This window comes from Dendrobates tinctorius, unplaced genomic scaffold, assembly GCF_039654945.1.
Source record: "Dendrobates tinctorius isolate UK_male_01 unplaced genomic scaffold, ASM3965494v1 ptg000034l, whole genome shotgun sequence".
NCBI classification, from domain to species: Eukaryota; Metazoa; Chordata; class Amphibia; order Anura; family Dendrobatidae; genus Dendrobates; species Dendrobates tinctorius.
In genome coordinates this window covers 2,048,006-2,069,414 of record NW_027361702.1, presented here as the reverse complement: position 1 = coordinate 2,069,414, position 21,409 = coordinate 2,048,006, and the positions used below count along the sequence as shown (strand labels likewise).

Here is a 21,409-nt window from a genome sequence, read left to right as displayed (position 1 = left end):
CTAGAGAGGGCGTCTGCCTTGACATTCTTAGTTCCAGGAAGAAAAGAGACCACAAAATCAAAACGTGTAAAAAACAAGGCCCACCTAGCTTGTCTAGGGTTCAAGCGTTTAGCCGACTCTAGATAAATCAAATTCTTGTGGTCAGTGAGGACCACAACTTGATGTTTAGCTCCCTCCAACCAATGTCTCCACTCCTCAAATGCCCATTTCATGGCCAACAGTTCCCGATTCCCCACATCATAGTTACGTTCAGATGGAGAGAACTTTCGGGAAAAGAAAGCACAGGGATTCATTTTAGCTGTTACAGGATCCTTTTGGGACAAAACAGCTCCTGCACCAATCTCAGAAGCATCCACCTCTACCTGGAACGGGAGTGAGACATCAGGTTGCCGCAAAACCGGGGCGGAGGTAAATCTTCGCTTCAGCTCCTGAAAGGAAGCAACAGCCTCCGGAGACCAATTCAACACATCAGCACCCTTCTTAGTCAGATCAGTCAATGGCTTGGCAATACTAGAAAATTTTGCTATAAATTTCCGATAAAAATTAGCAAAACCCAAAAACTTCTGGAGGGCCTTCAAAGAAGTGGGCTGAACCCAATCATAAATGGCCTGTACCTTGGCCGGATCCATTTCAATAGTTGACGGAGACAAAATAAATCCCAAAAATGAAATCCTCTGTACTCCAAAAAGGCATTTCGATCCTTTGACATACAGGGAATTCTCCCTCAAGATCCGGAACACAGTCCGAATATGTTCCACATGAGAATCCCAATCCTTGGAGAAGATCAAAATATCATCCAGATAGATAATCAAAAATTTATCGACAAAGTCTCGGAAAATATCGTTCATGAAGCACTGGAAGACAGAAGGGGCATTAGTGAGCCCAAAAGGCATCACCAGGTACTCAAAATGTCCCTCCGGAGTATTAAACGCCGTCTTCCATTCATCCCCCTGCTTAATGCGGATAAGATTATACGCCCCCCTGAGGTCAAGCTTGGTAAACCAGCAAGCACCTCTAACTCTAGAGAATAGATGCGAAATCAGGGGTAACGGATACTGATATTTAATAGTAATTTTATTGAGGGCATGATAATCAATACAAGGCCTTAAAGAACCATCCTTTTTGGCCACAAAAAAAAAACCGGCACCTAAGGGTGAAGAGGATGGTCTAATATGACCCTTCTCCAACGCCTCCTTAATATAGGACCGCATAGCCTCGTGCTCGGGTACAGATAAATTGAAGAGCCGACCCTTGGGAAATTTACACCCCAGGCTTAGTTCAATTGCACAGTCATAACTCCTATGAGGAGGCAAGGACGCAGACTCATTCTCACTAAATACATCATAAAAGTCCGCCAAATAGTCAGGAACATCATGCGACTGAGGAGAGGTGGAAAAAACCGGAGCCTCACTAAAGGTACACCGACAACCCCAACTCACCACAGACACAGATTTCCAATCCAAAACTGGATTATGAATTTGCAACCAGGGAAACCCCAGAACAACGGCATCATGCAGACCATGCAACACCAAAAATCTGCAATTTTCTTGTCGGTCTGGGGCGACCCGCATAACCACCTGGGTCCAGAACTGAGGTTTATTTTTAGCCAAAGGAGTAGCATCAATCCCCCTCAAAGGGATAGGCGTCTGCAGAGGTGTCATCGGAAATCCACAACGTTTAGCAAAATCCAAGTCCATTAGGTTTAGCGCTGCTCCCGAATCCACAAAAGCCTTGGCGGAAAATGTGGACAGGGAGCAGATCAGAGTAATTGCCAGAAGAAACTTAGGTTGAAAACCACCAACAGAAAACGTGTGTGCAAAGCGTTTCTCTCGTTTAGGACAAACAGAAACAACATGCGAGGCATCTCCACAGAAAAAACACAGCTTATTACGCCTTCTGAACTCCTGACGTTGCGCCTTAGGCAAAACTCTATCACATTGCATAGGTTCAGACGTCTGTTCAACCGGTGGCAACACCTCTCGTGCAATCCTGCGTTCACGTAAACGCCGATCAACCTGAATGGCTAATGACATAGAATCGTCCAGACCAGAGGGAACAGGAAATCCCACCATAGTATCTTTTACGGCTTCTGACAAACCTTTCCGAAAGAGAGCAGCCAAGGCATTATCATTCCAGGTAGTAAGGACCGCCCACTTTCGGAACTTTTGACAGTACAACTCTGCAGAATCTCGACCCTGGTTCAATGCCAACAGGGTCTTTTCAGCCTGATCAATAGCATTAGGTTCGTCATACAACAACCCCAAAGCTTGAAAGAATGCGTTCACATTAGTCAGAATAGGATCATCTGGTTTCAAAGAAAACGCCCAATCCTGGGGATCGCCACGCAGCAAAGAGATGACAATTTTAACCTGCTGCGCGGAGCTCCCTGACGAGTTAGGCTTCAAGGCAAAAAATAATTTACAATTATTTTTGAAACTCAAAAATTTAGATCGATCCCCAAAAAATACATCAGGTGTAGGTGTAGGGATCTTTGGTTCAACAGCATGCGAACGAGCAAGGTAGGCGGAAATTCCCCGCACTTCCGCAGCGAGCTGCTCCACACGATCAGACAATTGCTTTATCTCCATTGAGAGAAAAAAAAAAATCCCCCCTACGGCCTCAGAGATATAGAGGAAAGAATATACGCACACCTTTTTTTTTAAACACAATTCTTTCCTGCTATTGAGTACCCTAGGATCTGCGGTAGGGCGGGTGATTCTGTTATGATTGAGTCACCGTAGGAGGCAAAAACAGAAATGCTAGCTAAGTCCAGAAAACCAGAGAAGTTGGCAGCTATCGGATTGCAGACCCCTGAACCTATCAACACAACTAGCAGTAGCCGTGGGGGGTTCCTACGATGCCCTAGACCCCTCGATCACAGCCGGAGAAATAGCTAGGCCTAAAGAAAGAAAGGGGAAAACTAAACTGCCCCAGAGCAGACCCCAAAGCAATAGGCAGCCCCCAACATATAATGACGGTGAAGCAAGATGAAAACACTAACACAGGCAGAAAGATAGACTGAGCAAAGACGGGGCCCAATCTAGATAGATAGAAAAGGACAGGAAGGCTGCTGTCTGCAATCCGTGAAAAACCCTATGAAAATAAGAGCCAACAGACTGACAGTGACAAAGGCCCTGAAGACGCTAGGCTTCAAAAAGGCTATGTCAGTACACAGGAATATTCTGAAGACAGAGCTACAGGCAAAAGGAGATTCAGCTCACCCCAGCAGGGAATGGCAGAATCCAGAAAAGCAAGGAAAACAAAAACAAAACACTAATGCAAACAGGCAAAGCAGAAAAACTTAGCTTAGAGGAGCAGGAATCAGACTGGTGTCCTAGAAGTCCACAGAGAAATCACCCGCAGGGCAGAAGGGCGTCGGCAGCCTTATATCCAGTCCGTGACTCCACTCAGCCAGTCATCCTCATCAGGTTCAGGTGCCTGATAATCAGGCTCATTACCTTCCTTCACCAGAATAGGGAGTTCACCAGACCTCAGTGACGAAGGGGAAAATGAACTCACAACAGCGCAGTATGTGTTTGGCAGCACATGCGTCCTTTTGACGGTGCACCGACCAGCGCCAAACGCAACCTGTTGCAATTTGGTTGCGCTACCGGAGCTACCGGAGGAGGTACGGCAGGGGGCAGGGCTTAGCGGCGGCCATGCGCAGGCTGTCGCTGCGCCCTGAAACGCTAATGTGAAACCACCCTTAAGGCTTGTGTGACCATATCCTAAGGCAGTGAGTGCAGATTTGTACCCTATGGCCAGACAACTTCATTGAGATGTGGCCTCTTTAATAAGCCAAGTTTAAAGATGCTCAGACCCGTGATTTTGTCCTACAACTATTTCTCTCATTTTCTCCAAGTAAGCAAATCTGAACTCAGCCAAGCATTTATATGTATTCAATTGGAAATGGGGAGAATGCCACTGCCAGAAACCAGAATGCTGAAATCACGAGGCTCGTCAAACTTTAATCTGATGTCTTTGTAGCCATAAGATGTTAAATAAGGGAATGGAAGTGTAATGAAGGCGCCTGGATGCAACGAACAAAGATAACGAGGCGGGAAACAGTCAAGGATTGAAATAATTCTATTTATATAATTCAGTAACTTTAAACAATTAGTGTTAGTAAGGATGCAAATCAACAGTAGAACAAATAACAATAAGCTTAGAAGAGCCAAGAAAGTCTTTCACTATTTAACGTTAATGTTCTTTTCACAAAAGGTGGTGCACCCAGTCTTGGAAGTCACCACGTAAGTTCTCTCTCAAAGATCTAGTTCTAGTGGGGGTCACAATGCTTTCTCGCTGGGCCGCAAATCTTTTTCTGACGTAGTCTATCAATGCCTACTGTAACAACCCTGCCGGCATCACTGCATGGCCACACACCAACTTACTCACTGCTCCAGGCCTTGCTGTGTGTTCTGTCTGCTGCCGGCTCCATGCTGTGTGCCTCTTGTTTCCTTCCTGCTCTCTGCATGCTTCCTGGCTGTGTACATAGGGGGGCGGCATTGGCACTCTCTGGTTCTTATGGAATCAGGCTGTACCTGTCTAATGTATCCCTGGCCAATCCCCAAGAGGCCTCTAGTATGCAGCTCCACCCGGTGGTAGCTGCCTGAGCAAAGCCTTAACTCAGTTAGTGTCTTGCTGAGTTGCCAGGTCCTGTCCTGTGTTTCGCCTTCTCTGGAGGCTTGATTCCTAGTCCTGTGCCTGTCTTGCTGCCCTATAGGAGGCAGAATATCCTGGTCTCTGTGTCCTTGTTCCTTGCCTTGCCTTGTACCTCTCCGTCTGCCCTCCAGGAGGCGGAATATCCTGGTTTCTGTGTCCTTGTTCTTTGCCTTGCCTTGTACCTGTCTTGACACCCTCCAGGAGACAGTATATCCTGGTCCCTGTGCTATTGTTCCTTGCCTTATCTCACATCTGTGTGCTCTGCCCTCCAGGAGGCAGTATATATGGCTCTCTATGTCTTTGTTCCAGTTCCTTGTCTCGCACTTGCACCGTTACCTTGTCTGAACTCTGTCCTACCTCTGTCTCTCGGTCTCCTTGTCTGTGGCTCCTTTCCCTGCAGTGTCTATCCTGGGGTCCTCTTCATCTGCCTGTGCTCCACACTCTTGCGGCTATGCCTGCTCCCTACTCTTGCGGCTCTAAGTGCTCCGTACTCTTGTGACTCTGCCTGTGCTCCGTACTCTTGCGGCTCTGCCTGCTCCCTTCTCATGCGGCTCTGCCTGCTCCGTACTCTTGTGGCTCTACCTGCTCCATACTCTCATGGCTCTGCCTGTGCTCCACATTCTTGTGGCTCTACCTGTGCTCCGCACTCCTGCGGTTCTGCTTTGTTCTGCTTCTGCAGAACCTCTTGCTGCTAACTGCAGCTCCCCACCGCAGCCTTGCGGTTCTTCTCCGGTGTGAACAGGTCCAAACCTGTTCCTTTATACCCATCTATATTTCCATCCTTCCCGTACCAGTACCAGCACTTCTTGTGTGACCAGGCCTCTACCTATTCCATACACCACTCCTTTCTGTCCGTGTCCCTGTGCCTTCCCAGTCAGCTGTGCCCGCCTGCCAGTGTCTCAGCCGTGCCCGCCTGCCAGCGTTTCAGCCATGCCGCCTGCCTGTGTCTCAGCCGTGCCCAACTGCCAGAGTACCAGCCGTGCTCACCTGCCTGTCTGTCACACCTGTCCTAGCTTCCTGTTCCCCAGTGGGATCAGCAGCCACAGCCAGACACCACCCTGGAGTGGCACCTGGCAGCTACCTGCCGCACAAGCCTGACCTCACCATCAGAGGCTCCAGTGAAGACCAAGGTAGCTGTCCTAGTCACGCCCCTTCCAAGGTAGTCTGGTTTGTGGCTCAGTGGGGCCACAACCCCCTCACTTGCGCCAACCAGCCAAGGCGCCAGCGTGACACCTGTTGAGCCTCCCAGGAACCAACTAGCCCCCTCCCAATCTGTAATCCTAGTCCCAGCTGACCCCGCCACCGTAGATGATAGCTGGAAGTGATGGCCCTGTCCACTAGCTCTGTTTCATGGCAATTACCAGTGGGACTTGCCTGTCACATTTTCTCGGCTTGACCATCGGCGGTAGTCTTATGGTCGGCTCTTGACAGGCAACGGCAGGCCTTGGAGGCTTGACCAGCACAGGGCGCAGATCCTGGCTCTGACCAGCGTAGGCGGTAATTCTCTTGTGGGGAATCCGGACCTTCCCAGGTGGTGACCAGCACCTGGATGGAACAGACTTCACACTGAGGCCTGTCACGCTGGTCTCAGCGATGTCTCTGGAGCACGTCTGCTCGCTCTCTTCCCTGGTGCCAAATCTCATCATAGTCTGGCAAGCAGGGCTTTTATATCAGGGAAATCCTTCCTGTGGGTCATCTGATCCAATCCTGCACATTAAGCCGCTCCCCCTGTAAATCTTCCAGCAAAATTTGGTTCCGCTTGATTTTGGCTGGCCAGAAGATGGCAATCTCTCCTCAGTAATGGCACCTCCTGCAGGAGTTCTCCAGAGATATCACAGCTTCTTATTACATATGGTACAAATATGGGGCTTTTGATATTTTTTTTGCAATGTTGGATAACAGAAAATTGCATAAAATATGTTTTTATTTGCATATTTAACTGTTACCATTATATTGAACCCTTGCACAGTGGCATACCACTAATAGCAGCAGACCACGTGGCGGCGCCGTGCTCCCATCCCACCCAGCATAACACTGTATGCAGATACAGTTGAAAGCAATGATGGAAAAGGGAGAAACAACTGACTCTCCCTCCTTCAACAGTCTCCATGTGCGCCAGACGTCTCATCAATACTGTCCTGTGCAGAGATCCTGAACACATGCAGCAGAGACCAGCATAGCAGGGAAAAGAGTAGAGGCAAGTGGAGGCCATTATACTCTTTGCAGGGCTATGTGGAGGCTATTATACTCTTCGGAGGGCTATTTTGGGGACCATTATACTGTTTAGAGGGTTGTATGAGGTCCATCATACTGCATACTCTGTTGATGGGTGTGGTGGCCATTATACTGAATGTAGGGACATCAATCTGTATGGAGGACTCTGTGTGGGCCATTATATGGTGTGCGAGGACTGTGTCTGGACCTTAGTACTGTGCATAGGGGCTTTCAAATTGTGTTTGGGGAACTGTGGGGGCCATTATACTGTGTTGGTGGTCACTGTGGGGACATCTTAGTGTTTTGGGGTCACTGTGGGGTATCATACTTTGGGAGGGGTAGGGAAGTGTCATTATTCTGTGACTGTGATGGGTACTGTGAAGGAATTCACTATGGTAGTATCATACTGTGTTTCGAGGGCACTTTTGTTGGCATCACACTTTATGGGGGCCATGAAATAGATAATATAGTGCCTGGGAATTCTAAGGGGCTTCAATAGGAGCAAAATTATTTTGTAGGGGCTGAAAAGTTGTGAGATATGCTCTTGTGTGACCCCATCAAATATCATTAGATTTTTATTTTTTTAGAGAAAGGAGGGACAAATTAGGACATCTGCTATGGGGCCCCATGATTTCTATGTAAGCCCCTGCTCTTGCACTTATGAAAAACTAAAAATAACTTGGAAAAAAGATTTAATATTTGTGTAGCAATACAAATATAAATACTTAAGTAAGAAATATTAAATGCAAACCTCATATTTTTATTGCAGAATGCGTATGGAAAATATAGACAATGAGATGTCTGTCTTTATTACAAGTTTAGCACAACTGCAACCTATAAAGAATTTATTTAGCAAATTGATGTGGGACTTCATTGAGGCCTTATGGCCGAATCCTGTTGGTTTTGTTTTGCCTAAAATAGGTAAGTTATTTCCTACTTGATCCTGACAGTGGTGGTCCAATCATATCATATTGACTAAGGGAATAAAGTCCGTCAGCTCACCATAGCTGGTGCTCAGCTGCTTTTCTTGGTAGATTTCCATCAGGAGTCCACAAATGCCAACACCTCGTTCTGAATAAACATATGATCTTTTATTTCTTCCCCAATACGTTAAAAACAGTGGCATCACCAGTATGAAGAGACAAACATGACAGAGACTGACGCGTTTCTGATCATCCACATGGACTATCAGTCCACATAATCTATTTGTGAACTTATGGTGGAATTGTAACATATCGTACCGAGAAAAAATCTTTTCAGCACTCACCATGGGTTAGTTATTTTATTTCTCCATACACAAAGCAAAACTTCAATCGTCATAGTCTTTATTAAGCTTGAAAGTCAAAACATCAATGTGGACTATGATTAAGGACTGTATGGTAAGAAATGTGTCAGTCCCTGTCATGTTTTTCTCTCCACACATGGTAAAGTCTGTGCAGGTCAAGACTTCACTTTGTGACAACAGACATATCACGGAATGGGGCAAAAATTATCGTAAAAGTTAATGCCGCGTCCAAGTCTATAAAGAAGATTTACATAAACTATTAGTCAAATCTGTCTAGGAAATGGAGAGAATAACCAGAAGTGCCAGGACTTGTTAAATGATGAGCGGCTATTCTTGTGTGAGGCCAACATGGGTTCATATTCATAAATTAGGTTAACATTTTGATCTATAATGTTTTGGGTGGATCTTGAGACTTCCATGTTCAAAGGTTTCGGTAATTGTAAGAATATTGCAAATCAGATATATAAAATTTTTGGGATTTAATTAGTTCTAAGAATACTAACACCAAGTATGATGAGGGCTTAAAACATCACTCCGGCATTTTTTATTTAATTTCACCGCTGGAGTGGTATCACTAAGGTCTGTTCCCGGTAGTTCAATGCTTAACTAGCTGATGTCTTCTGCTCTTCCCAGTGCCGCGCCAGTCCTGCTCCGCCATCTTGTGACCACAGCTCCTGACTCACCAGAAGTCAGAGGTAACAGTCACCACCTCTCAGTGTGAGTCTATGAGCCTCGTTCTGACTCATAGTCTTACAAGGAGAAGCGACTTACGGCAAACACTGGAGGAAAACCAAAGTGGCATTGAGAACAACAGAACCTGGTGGCTAGTCCTACAGGCAGGGAACATACATTAGTGATACCATTCCAGGCGTGATGCTAAAAAAAAACCGCTGAATGGTGCTTTAAAAAGAACCCGTCATACAGATTTTAATCCCCAAACTGATGGAATTTACAGTATATAAAGGTCTTTTAATGCTGACTAAATCCTTACCTTTCTTATAGAAATCATTTTGCTGTGTAAGAGAAATCCACCTTTGAACTTGTATGTTAATGAGATTAATGAGATTCTACTGCAGTAAGCCCTGCATTCACCACTCTCCTGGCTCTCTCTATTCCCTGCTCGCTACTTTCTTCCAGTTTCTCATTGACAGGTCACTATTGTTTTCAGTCGTGAGGTCTCTTTGACATTATTAAGAGTGTGTTTGTGTTAAAGAGATTGAAAGGTGTTAGATACAGTCCTAGGAGACATCAGAGTGTTGAACACATATTTTCAGAGCAATTGGAGTATTTCCAATTTGATTTTTTATTTCTAGAAATTTGCATCCAACAGGGATCAAGCTGCAGCAGGACAGGTGAGGTGTGAAAAAAGTAAAAAGAATCAAGAAAAATGACGGCCCAACAGTCATAATTTGTCTAGATTTTAGCATATGGAATTCTGGTGAATCAGATTTTTTGTGAAATTCTTAGAAAATTCTATTAGCTTCAAACTGATTTTACATGTGTAATGAGGAGTCATAGTACTATATGAATGCGCCGGCTATTAATTTAGGGTTTAGAATCTTTTCAACTTTATTGTTTTTCAATAAAATTGGATAGTTTTTTTGAGGTATAGGCTTTACTCTTTTCTCCTTAAGAAAATATGATTTATTATGATAGGTAATATGTAATAGATTTGAGAAATTTCAACATTTATTAACATATAAATAAAAGTTGCTTGCAAAGGTGCTTTCCGGGCTTTAGCTAGATTTCTGCAGTTGCCCAATGTGACTGCAGTTTGCTGGATCCTGACAGTGTACAATGTTCGCTGTGTCTGGATCCTCCTCTATTGCTGGATAGACCATTTCTTAGGTGTAAGTAGCTAACCACGGACTTTTTCCAGCATTAAGTACTGGTATGTCGATCTTATTGTGTTTAATCGAGATTTTCTTGCACGTCAGTTTAAGTGCACTAATTTCACCTGGAAAGTGTTCAAATGTTTCCATTCAGTGACAGTAGAGGAAGAGGTGTGGTTTGGATCTCATGTATAAATAAGGCCTACATTAGTGTTTCTGTCCTACATCTGTTGGGGGCATATGTGTCTTAGTTCCTATATGCAGGGGGCATTCCTATGACCATGACCAAACACCATGGATGTAAAGAATAAAAAATAGTTTCATTGTTAGCCTGCCTAGGTGATAATTGAAACACACATGCATCGTGAATTTGCTAATACATTAAGTACTTCATGCACTCGGTGGATAGAATGGACTGGGGGCCTCAGGAAGCAGAACATGTCATATATATACTCATGTTGGAACAATTTATGTCCAAGGAGTAGCTGAGGGGATTTGGGTCTTCACACAGATGGGAAAGTTTCCCAAACCCCCAAGCATCGGGACAAGGGGGGTTAAGCTGTCATAAATGTGGGCAGACGAGACACTTTTCCAGGGAATGCCGTGATTGTTCTAGCCCACATCAACCGCATCCCCAACCGGTGAACAATGTGCTGCAATGGGGCTGGAAAGCTGCGTGAGAGAGGATCCCACTACCCTGACTGGAAGAAGAAGAGGGTACTGCTGTACAAGGCCAATGGGATACCTCAGCGACTATGAACCAGCATCTGCAGCCGCTCTGGTCAGAGGGTGTGGGGGCAGCGGGGCTCTGTGACTCAGGAGCCTCAGTCACATTTATCAAAGAACATTTAGTTCCGAACCAATGTATTGTTCCCACCAGCTATATGATAGTCAATGTAGCCGGAGGAACTCTGAACATTCGAAGGGCCTGACTACATTTAAACTGAGATCATAGTTATGCAATGGTGGATGCAGGAGTAGTCCGGCACCTACCGATAGATATCTTGCTGGGAAACGACCTATGAGATGGAATGGTGTGCCACTGGGCCAATGTTGTAACCTGAAGTAATGGACCTGCTCCCCTGCCAGTGGTGAGTAATGCACAAAATAAAATGATTGTTACCATGAAGGAAAGTGACCTGGGGGAGGAAAATGACATCAGAGAGGAGGCCCAGGGACTTCGGGACACTATGTCTTCCATCATCCTGGTCAGTTCAGATATTGTCCTCCCTGAACAACATTTACCAGGTTGTCAAGTGACCATCTCTCTGGCTGGAGGTCAGAGCTCTGGAGACAGGTGCATTTAGTTGGGCAGTTTACCAGCCGATGTATGCAAGGCATAGCTGAAGGAGTTGTTCCATCAGTAAGAGGGGGAGGAGTGTGAGGAGCTTGCCACAGACTTTTACCAGCACAGAGCACCAGTATGTCGATTTTATTGGCTTATTAGAGATTTGCTTGCTCATCAGTTTAAGTGCAATAATTTCACCTGGAAAGTGCTCAGCTTCAGGAATCAATATTTCCATTCAGTGACAGTAAGCAGAGGAAGACCTTAGCGTTGCATCTCATTTAGAGTTGAGCAAAACGGGTCAGTCAAAATAGCCGACTTTAGCTAAAGTCGGGTTTCGCCGATCGAAACCCGACCATAGCGTGAGGTCGGCCATGAGGTCGACGATCAGAGTGCCAAAGTCGCATTTCAAATAATGCTTCCAGCGCCTTTTCTCAGCCAATGATGGAGGAAGCACACTGTGGGCAACGCAATGACATGGGCAGCGGCCACAGCCATCTTAGAGAAGGGCATTGAAGTGATTGGCTGGCTTTGTGTGGCATCACAGTGGGTATAAAAGGCTGTGACCGCCGACCGCCATCTTTCTTCTGCCGATCTTAGAATAGGGAGAGGTGCTGCTGCTGATTCAGAACAGGGAGAGTGTTAGGCAGGGAAGAAAAAAAAAACTGCTTCTGCTGATAGCGCTTTTCACTGTACAGTTAGTGTGCAGTGAAAGGGGAGGATTTTTGTTGTGTGCAGCAGCGCTGGTGGTGATTAGGCTGCCTTTTAAGGCTACCTGCTAGCTGCATTGCTGTGTGCACACTGCTGTTCAAACTGCTTTTTTCAAAGCACTCCAACTTTTATTATTTTCTCCTGGTGAGTTACCGAGCGTTCATTTTTTCACACACCATATAGCGGTGTACGCTCCTCACACACTACTGTGTACCGGCTGGTATCACAGACAAATAGAAGCTATCTGGGTGTGACTCTGGAAGAACAAGCCGAGGAGTTTTTCCATTTTTCCAGACCTACACCTTAGAGAGCTGTCTGTTTTTCAAACAGTTTCGTATATATCTGCTGTTTGATAATGGTCAAAACTAGACAGAGACAGCATGTGTCAGTCCCTATACAAATAGACGGATATTGACAATTTTCCATACAGACACCATATAGCGGTGTACGCTCCTCACACACTACCGTGTACCGCCTTGTATCACGGACAAATAGAAGCTTTCTGTGTGTGACTCTGGAAAAAAAGCCAAGGAGTTTTTCTGTTTTTCCAGACCTAAACCTTAGAGTGCTGTCCACTTTTCAAACAGTTTCGTATATCTGCTGTTTGTTTGAATATGGTCAAAACTAGACAGAGACAGCATGTGTCAGTCCCTAAACAAATAGACGGAGATTGACAATTTTCCATACAGACACCGTATAGCGGTGTACGCTCCTCACACACTACCGTGTACCGCCTTGTATCACGGACAAATAGAAGCTTTCTGTGTGTGACTCTGGAAAATAAAGCGGATGAGTTTTTCCGTTTTTCCAGACCTACACCTTAGAGTGCTGTCCGCTTTTCAAACAGTTTCGTATATCTGCTGCTTGATAGCGGTCAAAACTAGACAGAGACAGCGTGAGTCAGTCCCTATACAAATAGACAAAGATTGACAATTTTCCATACACACACCATATAGAGCTGTTCGATTCGCAAACAGTATTGTATATCTGCCGTTCACATTACAGTCACATCTATACAGAGTCAGCGTGTGTGTGTGACACTCCATAAATACATATACGCAGATTGTTAGTTACACAAAAAACGTATACAGCTGTACACTTCTGATACAGTTCCGTATATCTGCTTGTTGGATTACGGTCCAATACATACTGTGAGAGCGTCTGTGACTAGCAAAATATATACATAGATTAATTTTTTTAATACACCTTACACAGCTGGACGCTCCTCATACAGTACCATTTCTCTGCTGGTATTTTTGGTACATTTTCCAAAACATGAGGAAGTATGGTGGAAGAGGCCGTGGACGTGGGCAGGGGGGCGCAGCTGGTACTGATGGTGGTGGTGCATCGGCTGGTTCTTGCAAAAGAACAATAGCAGCTAAGGCAGGAGGTGTTGAGCCTGCGTCATCGTCTGGCCCAAGAAGGCCTGTAAGGTTGCCTTTTCTTGGAGTAGGAAAACCGCTTTTAAAGCCGGAGCATCAGGAACAGGTTTTGGCGTACATTGCCGAAACAGCCACCAGCTCTATTGCCTCCTCTTCTGAATATTCGAAACCTGCAAGCACGGAGTCATCAATGCAGGGTTCTGGTCAGGAAAAACACCTTTCCTTGTGTCCTTCACCCCACCAAAAGTTAAGGATACGGCAGCCCACACTTCAGATTACTCTATGGAGCTCTTTTCACATACCATGCCTGGGTTATCCAGTCAAATCCTGAATTCCCCAGTCCAAGATGAATCTGACATGGAGTGCACGGATGCACAGCCACTGCTAGATGATTCTGCTGGTACATCGACCCAGAGCACTACATTGCCCTTGCAGTCTATTGAGCCAGAATCTGACCCTGATGAAACTCAGGTGCCCCTTCCCACATACAATACCACCTTACATGGTGACACAGAGGAAGGTAAAGAGGAAGGTGCAGATGACTTTAAAGAGGAGGTGATGGATGACCCAGTTCCTGACCCAGGTTGGCATCCATTGGGGGAGGAGGGTGGCGCTAGCAATAATTCAGATAAGGAGAAGGATCCGCAGCAGGCATTGACATCGCAGTAGCGGTTATCTGCCAGGCCCGTAGCTGTCCAAAAACGTAGAGCAAAAACTAAAAGAGTTGCAGGACAGCTTGGCCAGACAGTCAACTTAGCACAGCGTGCAAGGCCAGAAAATGTATACCATAGTAGGAAGAGTGCAGTGTGGCACTTCTTTGTCCAAAATCCTACTGATGAGGCAAAGATTACCAGTAAGAAGTGCGGAAGGACCTTTAGCCGATGTAAACAACTCAAAAATTTGAATACCTCAGGTAGCATATGTGCACCTGCTCCGACTGAAGGTAGCCAGCAATGCTCCATCGCTTCCCCCACTGTAAGACCAACGCCACCGTTGAGCACACCACCAGCACTAAATGTGGAGGTGTCGTCGCAAGGCCAAAGCACTCAGGGAATCACAATGGTTTTGCAACACAACACTGAATCTAGGCCATCACCACCAATACCATCACCAATCCCCTCTCACTCCGTCCGGTCCACCGCTACTTCCCCCATATGCAGCCATCCAGTCCAGCTCACCCTTCCAGACACTCTGAGTAGGACAAGAAAGTACTCATCCTCTCATCCGCGTACATTTTGCTTGAACGCCTACATTGCCAAACTAATCTCATTAGAGATGATGCCCTACCCTTTTTTCAACCATGGCCTACGCTGTCCCACGCTATGACCTACCCATACCCAGTCGCTTATGATTTATTCACACTGCGGGGTGGGATCTCTGGCAGCGCGTCCACGCAGGCGCGATAGCCAGGCCATGAAGTGATGTGAGAGAACAGGCAGTGCTAACTGTGCATGCCCAAGAAAATATATTACAGCGCAGGGGCCAGCATTTGAAATTGAACACAGTGGAGGGGGAGCAAAGACATAAGCAGGACATGACTGATGGATGCGAGGCGTCGGTGTCAGAGGGGGAAAGACCTGCCCCTCGGTCAAAATTCTGGTATGTCTGACCAATTTTATAAACTATTATTTCTGCGGTGGAAGGGACGCTAAATAAAAGAGCCAACTTGACAGAATGCAGCATTAATGCTGCACAAGGTGGCTCTTTTACTTAAAAACGCCTGGGGGGGGGTGACAGGTTCCCTTTAAGACCATGGAAATAAGAATTAAAAAATAGTTGCATTGTTAACCTGCCAAGGTGATTATTACAATCCACAACCTCAGATCTTCAGATTAGGTAACCACAAGTATGCCATTTGCCCATGCTGATTAGCCTCTCATGTGCTTCTCTCAATAAATAATTGTCTTTGTCTATTATGATATGCGCTACAGATGAATGAAGCTTTAAAGAAGTATTCCTATCTCCGAGATCCTATTTCAATATGTAGTAGATGTAATGATATTAACCCCTTTCTGACATCTGACGTACTATCCCATCCATGGGCCCCGGGCCCCTATGCCCATGGACGGGAAAGTATGTCATAGCAAACAGCGGCGCTCACGTGGTGAGCGCCACTGATCGCGGCCGGGTGTCAGCTGATTATCACAGCTGACACCCGGCACTATGTGTCAGGGGCAGTCACGGACCGCCCCCGACACGTTAACCCTTGGCACACTGCGATCAAACACGATCGCAGTGTATCGGGGGTTTAGGGAAGCATCAGCAGGGAAGGAGGCTCCCTCCGTGCTTCCCTGAGACCCCTGCAGCAGAGCAATGTGCATCACTGCTGCGGGGGCCTCCTTCCCTGCAGGTCCTCAGATCCAAAATGGCGGCGGGGACCTTCGGGGGCCTGCAGAGAGGCGGCTTCCATATGCCTGCAAAGAGCCGGCATGAGGAAGCCTGCAGCACTGCCTGTGACAGATTGCTGATCAGTCACAGCGATCTGTCACATGACAGTTATGTCCCCCCTGGGACATTGTAATAAAGTTAAAAAAAAAGTGTAAAAATAATTTATAAAAAATCGCTAAATAAATGTAAAAAAAAAAAAATATTCCCTAATAAATTCATTTACTGGAAATAAAAAAAAATAAAAAAAATTAAAGTACACATATTTGGTATCACCGTGTCCGGAACTACCCACTCTATAAAATTGTCCCATTAGTTAACCCCTTTAGTGAATCCCTTAAAAAATAAAAATAAAAAACAAAGCAAAAAATAATGCTTTATTATCATACCGCCGAACAAAAAGTGCAATAACATGTGATAAAAAAGACGGATATAAATAACCATGGTACTGCTGAAAAAGCCATCTTGTCCCGCAAAAAACGAGCTGCCATACAGCGTCATCAGCGAAAAAATAAAAAAGTTATAGCTCGCAGAATAAAGCGATGCAAAAATAATTAGTTTTTATATAAAATTGTTTTTATTGCATAAAAGCGCCAAAACATAAAAAAATGAGGTATCTCTGTAATCGTACTGACCCGAAGAATAAAACTGCCTTATCAATTTTATCGCACGCGGAACAATGTAAACGTATCCCCCAAAAGAAATTCTTGAAATGCTGTTTTTTGTTCATTCTGCGTCCCAAAAATCGGAACAAAAATCGATCAAAAAAGTCACATGTCCGAAAATGGTACCAATAAAAACGTCATCTCGTCCCTCAAAAAATAAGACCTCACATGACTCGGTGGGTCAAAATATGGAAAAATTATAGCTCTCAAAATGTGGTGATGCAAAAACTATTTTTACAATAAAAAGCGCATTTTAGCGTGCGACAGCTGCAAACATAAAAACCCGCCATATATAGTAAATCAAACTGCCCTTTATCACACCGTTAGTTAGGGAAAAATAATAAAATTAAAAAAAGTATTTATTTCCATTTTCCCATTAGGGTTGGGGTTAGGGCTAGGGTTAGGGCTAAGGTTAGGGTTAGGGGTGTGTTGGGGTTAGGGGTGGAGTTAGAATTGGGGGTTTTCCACTGTTTGGGCACATCAGGTGCTCTCCAAATGCAACATGGCATCTGATCTCAATTCTAGCCAATTCTGCGTTGAAAAAGTCAAACGATGCTCCTTCCCTTCCAAGCTCTGCTATGCGCCCAAACAGTGTTTTACCCCCACATATGGGGTATCAACCTACTCAGGACAAATTGGAAAACATCTTTTGGGGTCCAATTTCTCCTGTTACCCTTAGGAAAATAAAAAATTGGGGGCAAAAACATCATTTTTGTGTTAAAAAAATATGATTTTTTTATTTTCACACCCGGGCGTTATAAACTTCTGTGAAGCCCTTGGGGGTTCAAAGTGCCCACCACACATCTAGATAAGTTCCGTGGGGGGTCTAGTTTACAAAATGGGGTCACTTGTGGGGAGTTTCAACAGTTTAGGTACATCAGGGGCTCTCCAAAGGCAACATGACACCTGCAGACCATTCCATCAAAGTCTGCATTCCAAAACGTCACTACTTCCCTTCCGAGCCCCGACGTGTGCCCATACAGTAGTTTTCTCCCACATATGGGGTATCAGCGTACTCATGACAAATTGCACAACAATTTTGGGGGTCCAATTTCTCCTGTTACCCTTGGGAAAATAAAAAAATTGGGGACTAAAAGATCATGTTTGTGGAAAAAATATGATTTTTTTTATTTTCACGCCCGGGCGTTATAGACTTCTGTGAAGCCCTTGGGGGTTCAAAGTGCTCACCACACATCTAGATAAGTTCCTTGGGGGGTCTAGTTTCCAAAATGTTGTCATTTGTGGGGCTTTCTATTGTTTTGGCACATCAGGGGCTTGCCAAACGCGACATGGTGTCCGATCTCAATTCCAGCCAAAAAAATTGGCGCTGCTTCCCTTCCGAGCTCTGCCATGCGCCTAAATAGTTGTTTACACCCACATATGGGGTATCAGCATACTCAGGACAAATTGCTCAATAACTTTTATACCCCTGTTACCCTTGGGAAAATAAAAATTGGGGGTGAAAAGATCATTTTTGTGGAAAAAATATGATTTTTTAATTGTACGGCTGTACGTTATAAACTTCTGTGAAGCCCTGGTGGGTTCAAAGCTCTCACCACATATCTAGATAAGTTCCTTTGGGGGTCTAGTTTCCAAAATGGGGTCACTTGTGGGGGGTTTCCACTGTTTAGGCACATCAGGAGCTCTCCAAACGTGACATGGCTTCCGATCTGAATTCCAGCCAATTTTGCATTGAAAAAGTCAAACGGCACTCCTTCCCTTCTGAGCTCTGCCATGCGCAGAAACAATGGTTCCCCCCACATATCAGGTATCAGCATACTCAGGACAAATTGCACAATAACTTTTGCAGTCCAATTTCTCCTGTTACCCTTGGTAAAATAAAAAAAAATTGGAGCTGAAGTAATTTTTTTGTGAAAAAAGTTAAATGTTCATTTTTTTTAACATTCAAAAAATTCCTGTGAAGCACCTGAAGGGTTAATAAACTTCTTGAATGTGGTTTTGAGCATCTTGATGGGTGCAGTTTTTAGAATGGTGTCACTTTTGGGTATTTTCTATCATACAGACCCCTCAAAGTGACTTCAAATGTGATGTGGTCCGTAAAAATAAAACGGTGTTGTAAAAATGAGAAATCACCGGTCAACTTTTAACCCTTATAACTTCCTAACAAAAAAAATTTTGGTTCCAAAATTGTGCTGATGTATAGTAAACATATGTCAAATGTTACTTATAAAGTTTTTTGTGTGCCATATCTCTGTGATTAAAGGGCATAAAAATTCAAATTAGGAAAATTGCGAAATTTTCAAAATTTTCGTCAAATTTCCATTTTTTTCACAAATAAACGCAAGTTATTTGAATGAAATTTTACCACTGACATGAAGTACAATATGTCTCGAGAAAAAATTGTCAGAATCCCCAGGATCCATGGAAGCGTTTCAGAGTTATTACCTCATAAAGAGACAGTGATCAGAATTGTAAAAATTGGCCCGGTCATGAACGTGCAAACCACCCTTGGGGGTAAAGGGGTTAATACTAGCAAGTAGCTCCAATTAGAAACGTAGTATGGTTCTTCTGATTTGCTAAGTCGCTTACCCCATGTGCAAGGCATTGCAGTAGCTTAGGTATCCATGGTTATAACCACTAACAGCTGACTAACAGTCACTATATGAATGGTCGTAGCCATAGATACCTAGGCTACTGCAATGCTCTGCACACGGGGTAAGTGACAAAGCGAATCAGAAAAAGTATAATACATTTCTAATTGGCAGTTTTAGTCAATATTACACTTACTACATGTTCGGAAAGTATCTTGGATGGTAATACTTTTTTATTGTATGCTTTGTTAGGATTTCATAAGATGAAGGGGTTAATTTACGGGAAAATTATACACTCACTGGCCACTTTATTAGGTACACCATGCTAGTAAGGGGTTGGACCCCCTTTTGCCTTCAGAACTGCCTCAATTCTTCGTGGCAGAGATTCAACAAGGTGCTGGAAGCATTCCTCAGAGATTTTGGACCATATTGACATGATGGCATCACACAGTTGGCGCAGATTTGTCGGCTGCACATCCCTGATGCGAATCTCCCGTTCCACCACATCCCAAAGATGCTCTATTGGATTGAGATCTGGTGACTGAGGAGGCCATTTGAGTACAGTAAACTCATTGTCATGTTCAAGAAACCAATCTGAGATGATTCGAGCTTTATGACATGGCGCATTATCCTGCTGAAAGTAGCCATCAGATGTTGGGTACATTGTGGTCATAAAGGGATGGACATGGTCAGCAACAATACTCAGGTAGGCTGTGGCATTGCAACGATGCTCAATTGGTACCAAGGGGCCCAAAGAGTGCCCAGAAAAAATTCCCCACACCATGACACCACCACCACCAGCCTGAACCGTTGATACAAGGCAGGATGGATCCATGCTTTCATGTTGTTTACGCCAAATTCTGACCCTACCATCCGAATGTCGCAGCAGAAATCGAGACTCATCAGACCAGGCAACGTTTTTCCAATCTTCTACTGTCCAATTTCGATGAGCTTGTGCAAATTGTAGCCTCAGTTTCCTGTTCTTAGCTGAGAGGAGTGGTACCCAGTGTGGTCTTCTGCTGCTGTAGCCCATCTGCCTCAAAGTTCGACGCACTGTGCGTTCAGAGATGCTCTTCTGCCTACCTTGGTTGTAACGGGTGGCAATTTGAGTCACTGTTGCCTTTCTATCAGCTCGAACCAGTCTGCCCATTCTCCTCTGACCTCTGGCATCAACATGGCATTTCCGGCCACAGAACTGCCGCTCACTGGATTTTTTTTCTTTTTCGGACCATTCTCTGTAAACCCTAGAGATGGTTGTGCGTGAAAATCCCAGTAGATCAGCAGTTTCTGAAATTCTCAGACCAGCCCTTCTGGCACCAACAATCATGCCACGTTCAAAGGCACTCAAATCACCTTTCTTCCCCATACTGATGCTCGGTTTGAACTGCAGGAGATTGTCTTGACCATGTCTACATGCCTAAATGCACTGAGTTGCCGCCATGTGATTGGCTGATTAGAAATTAAGTCTTAACACACAGTTGGACAGGTGTACCTAATAAAGTGGCCAGTGAGTGTATATTGTAAGTATTAATGAATGTCAGGACCCCGTGACTGATACACCGGTCAGTGCACGGGTCCTAATTCAGGTCGGACACGACGAGGCTGCACAGATCCCAGAGGGAGCTGTAGGGTAGACGCGACCGCCGACCAGCAGGACCTGCGGCACGTCAATGCCGGAGGTGGACCCGGGGTGGGGCCAGTCACTACACTCCCGGAGGGAGTGCTGAGCACGGTGGGGAGCTGCTGGAAGGCAAAGTGGTCAGGGGCGCCGATGAGCGCTAAACAGGAGGGAAGTCAAAATCAGGCCAAGAATCAAAATCATGCAGGCAATCAAAGTACAAGGGGTGTAGACAGGAGATTAGTCAGGGATGTAGCTGAAGTCGAAAACGAGGAGAACACATACACAGTACCAAATCAGAAGACAAGAGCACAACAGTAAACCAGGTCAAAAGCAGGAGATCAGACAACAAAGCAGGCACAAGGCACAGGCACTCAGGTGTCAACTAACTCAGCCGAAGGCAAAAGTACAACTAGCAAGGAGTGGAGCTGGATAGCAGTCATACAAAGCCCTCCCAGAGCCAAGGAGAGGCTCCAAGTATTAACCCCTGGATCACCGGCCCACAGATTCCAAACAGGCCATGACACTGAAATTTTGAGGTGAGCAGATCGATCCGTGGAGCACTGAGTTTGAGTCAAAGTTCCCAAAAGATTAGTTACGCACAAAATCAAATACTTTGAGCTACAAGTCGCAATGTGCATAAAAATCTAAATTTCACCACCACCGTTTCCTTCACTGTTGAATCATCAGTAAGTGAACTAATGTGGTTTTGTGTGGCTTCTCCATGATGCCCTACAGCTGCGTCATCATATGGATTATCATACCTTGAACATTTGGGGTTGGTATGTGGGTCATCAGAGGTCAGCGATTCCCAGTGG

At 45.1% G+C, this 21,409-nt stretch overlaps 1 protein-coding gene across 1 annotated transcript in view; it reads left to right on the top strand.

Annotated features, from left to right (window-relative positions):
- The window catches only part of LOC141087479 (uncharacterized), a 128,458-nt gene that overhangs the window by 68,349 nt on the left and 38,700 nt on the right, over nt 1–21,409 (top strand). Inside the window, exon 5 of the mRNA XM_073573032.1 lies at nt 7,646–7,797. Within this exon, the coding sequence (XP_073429133.1) occupies nt 7,646–7,797 (152 nt within the window). The remainder of the gene's footprint in view (nt 1–7,645; nt 7,798–21,409) is intronic.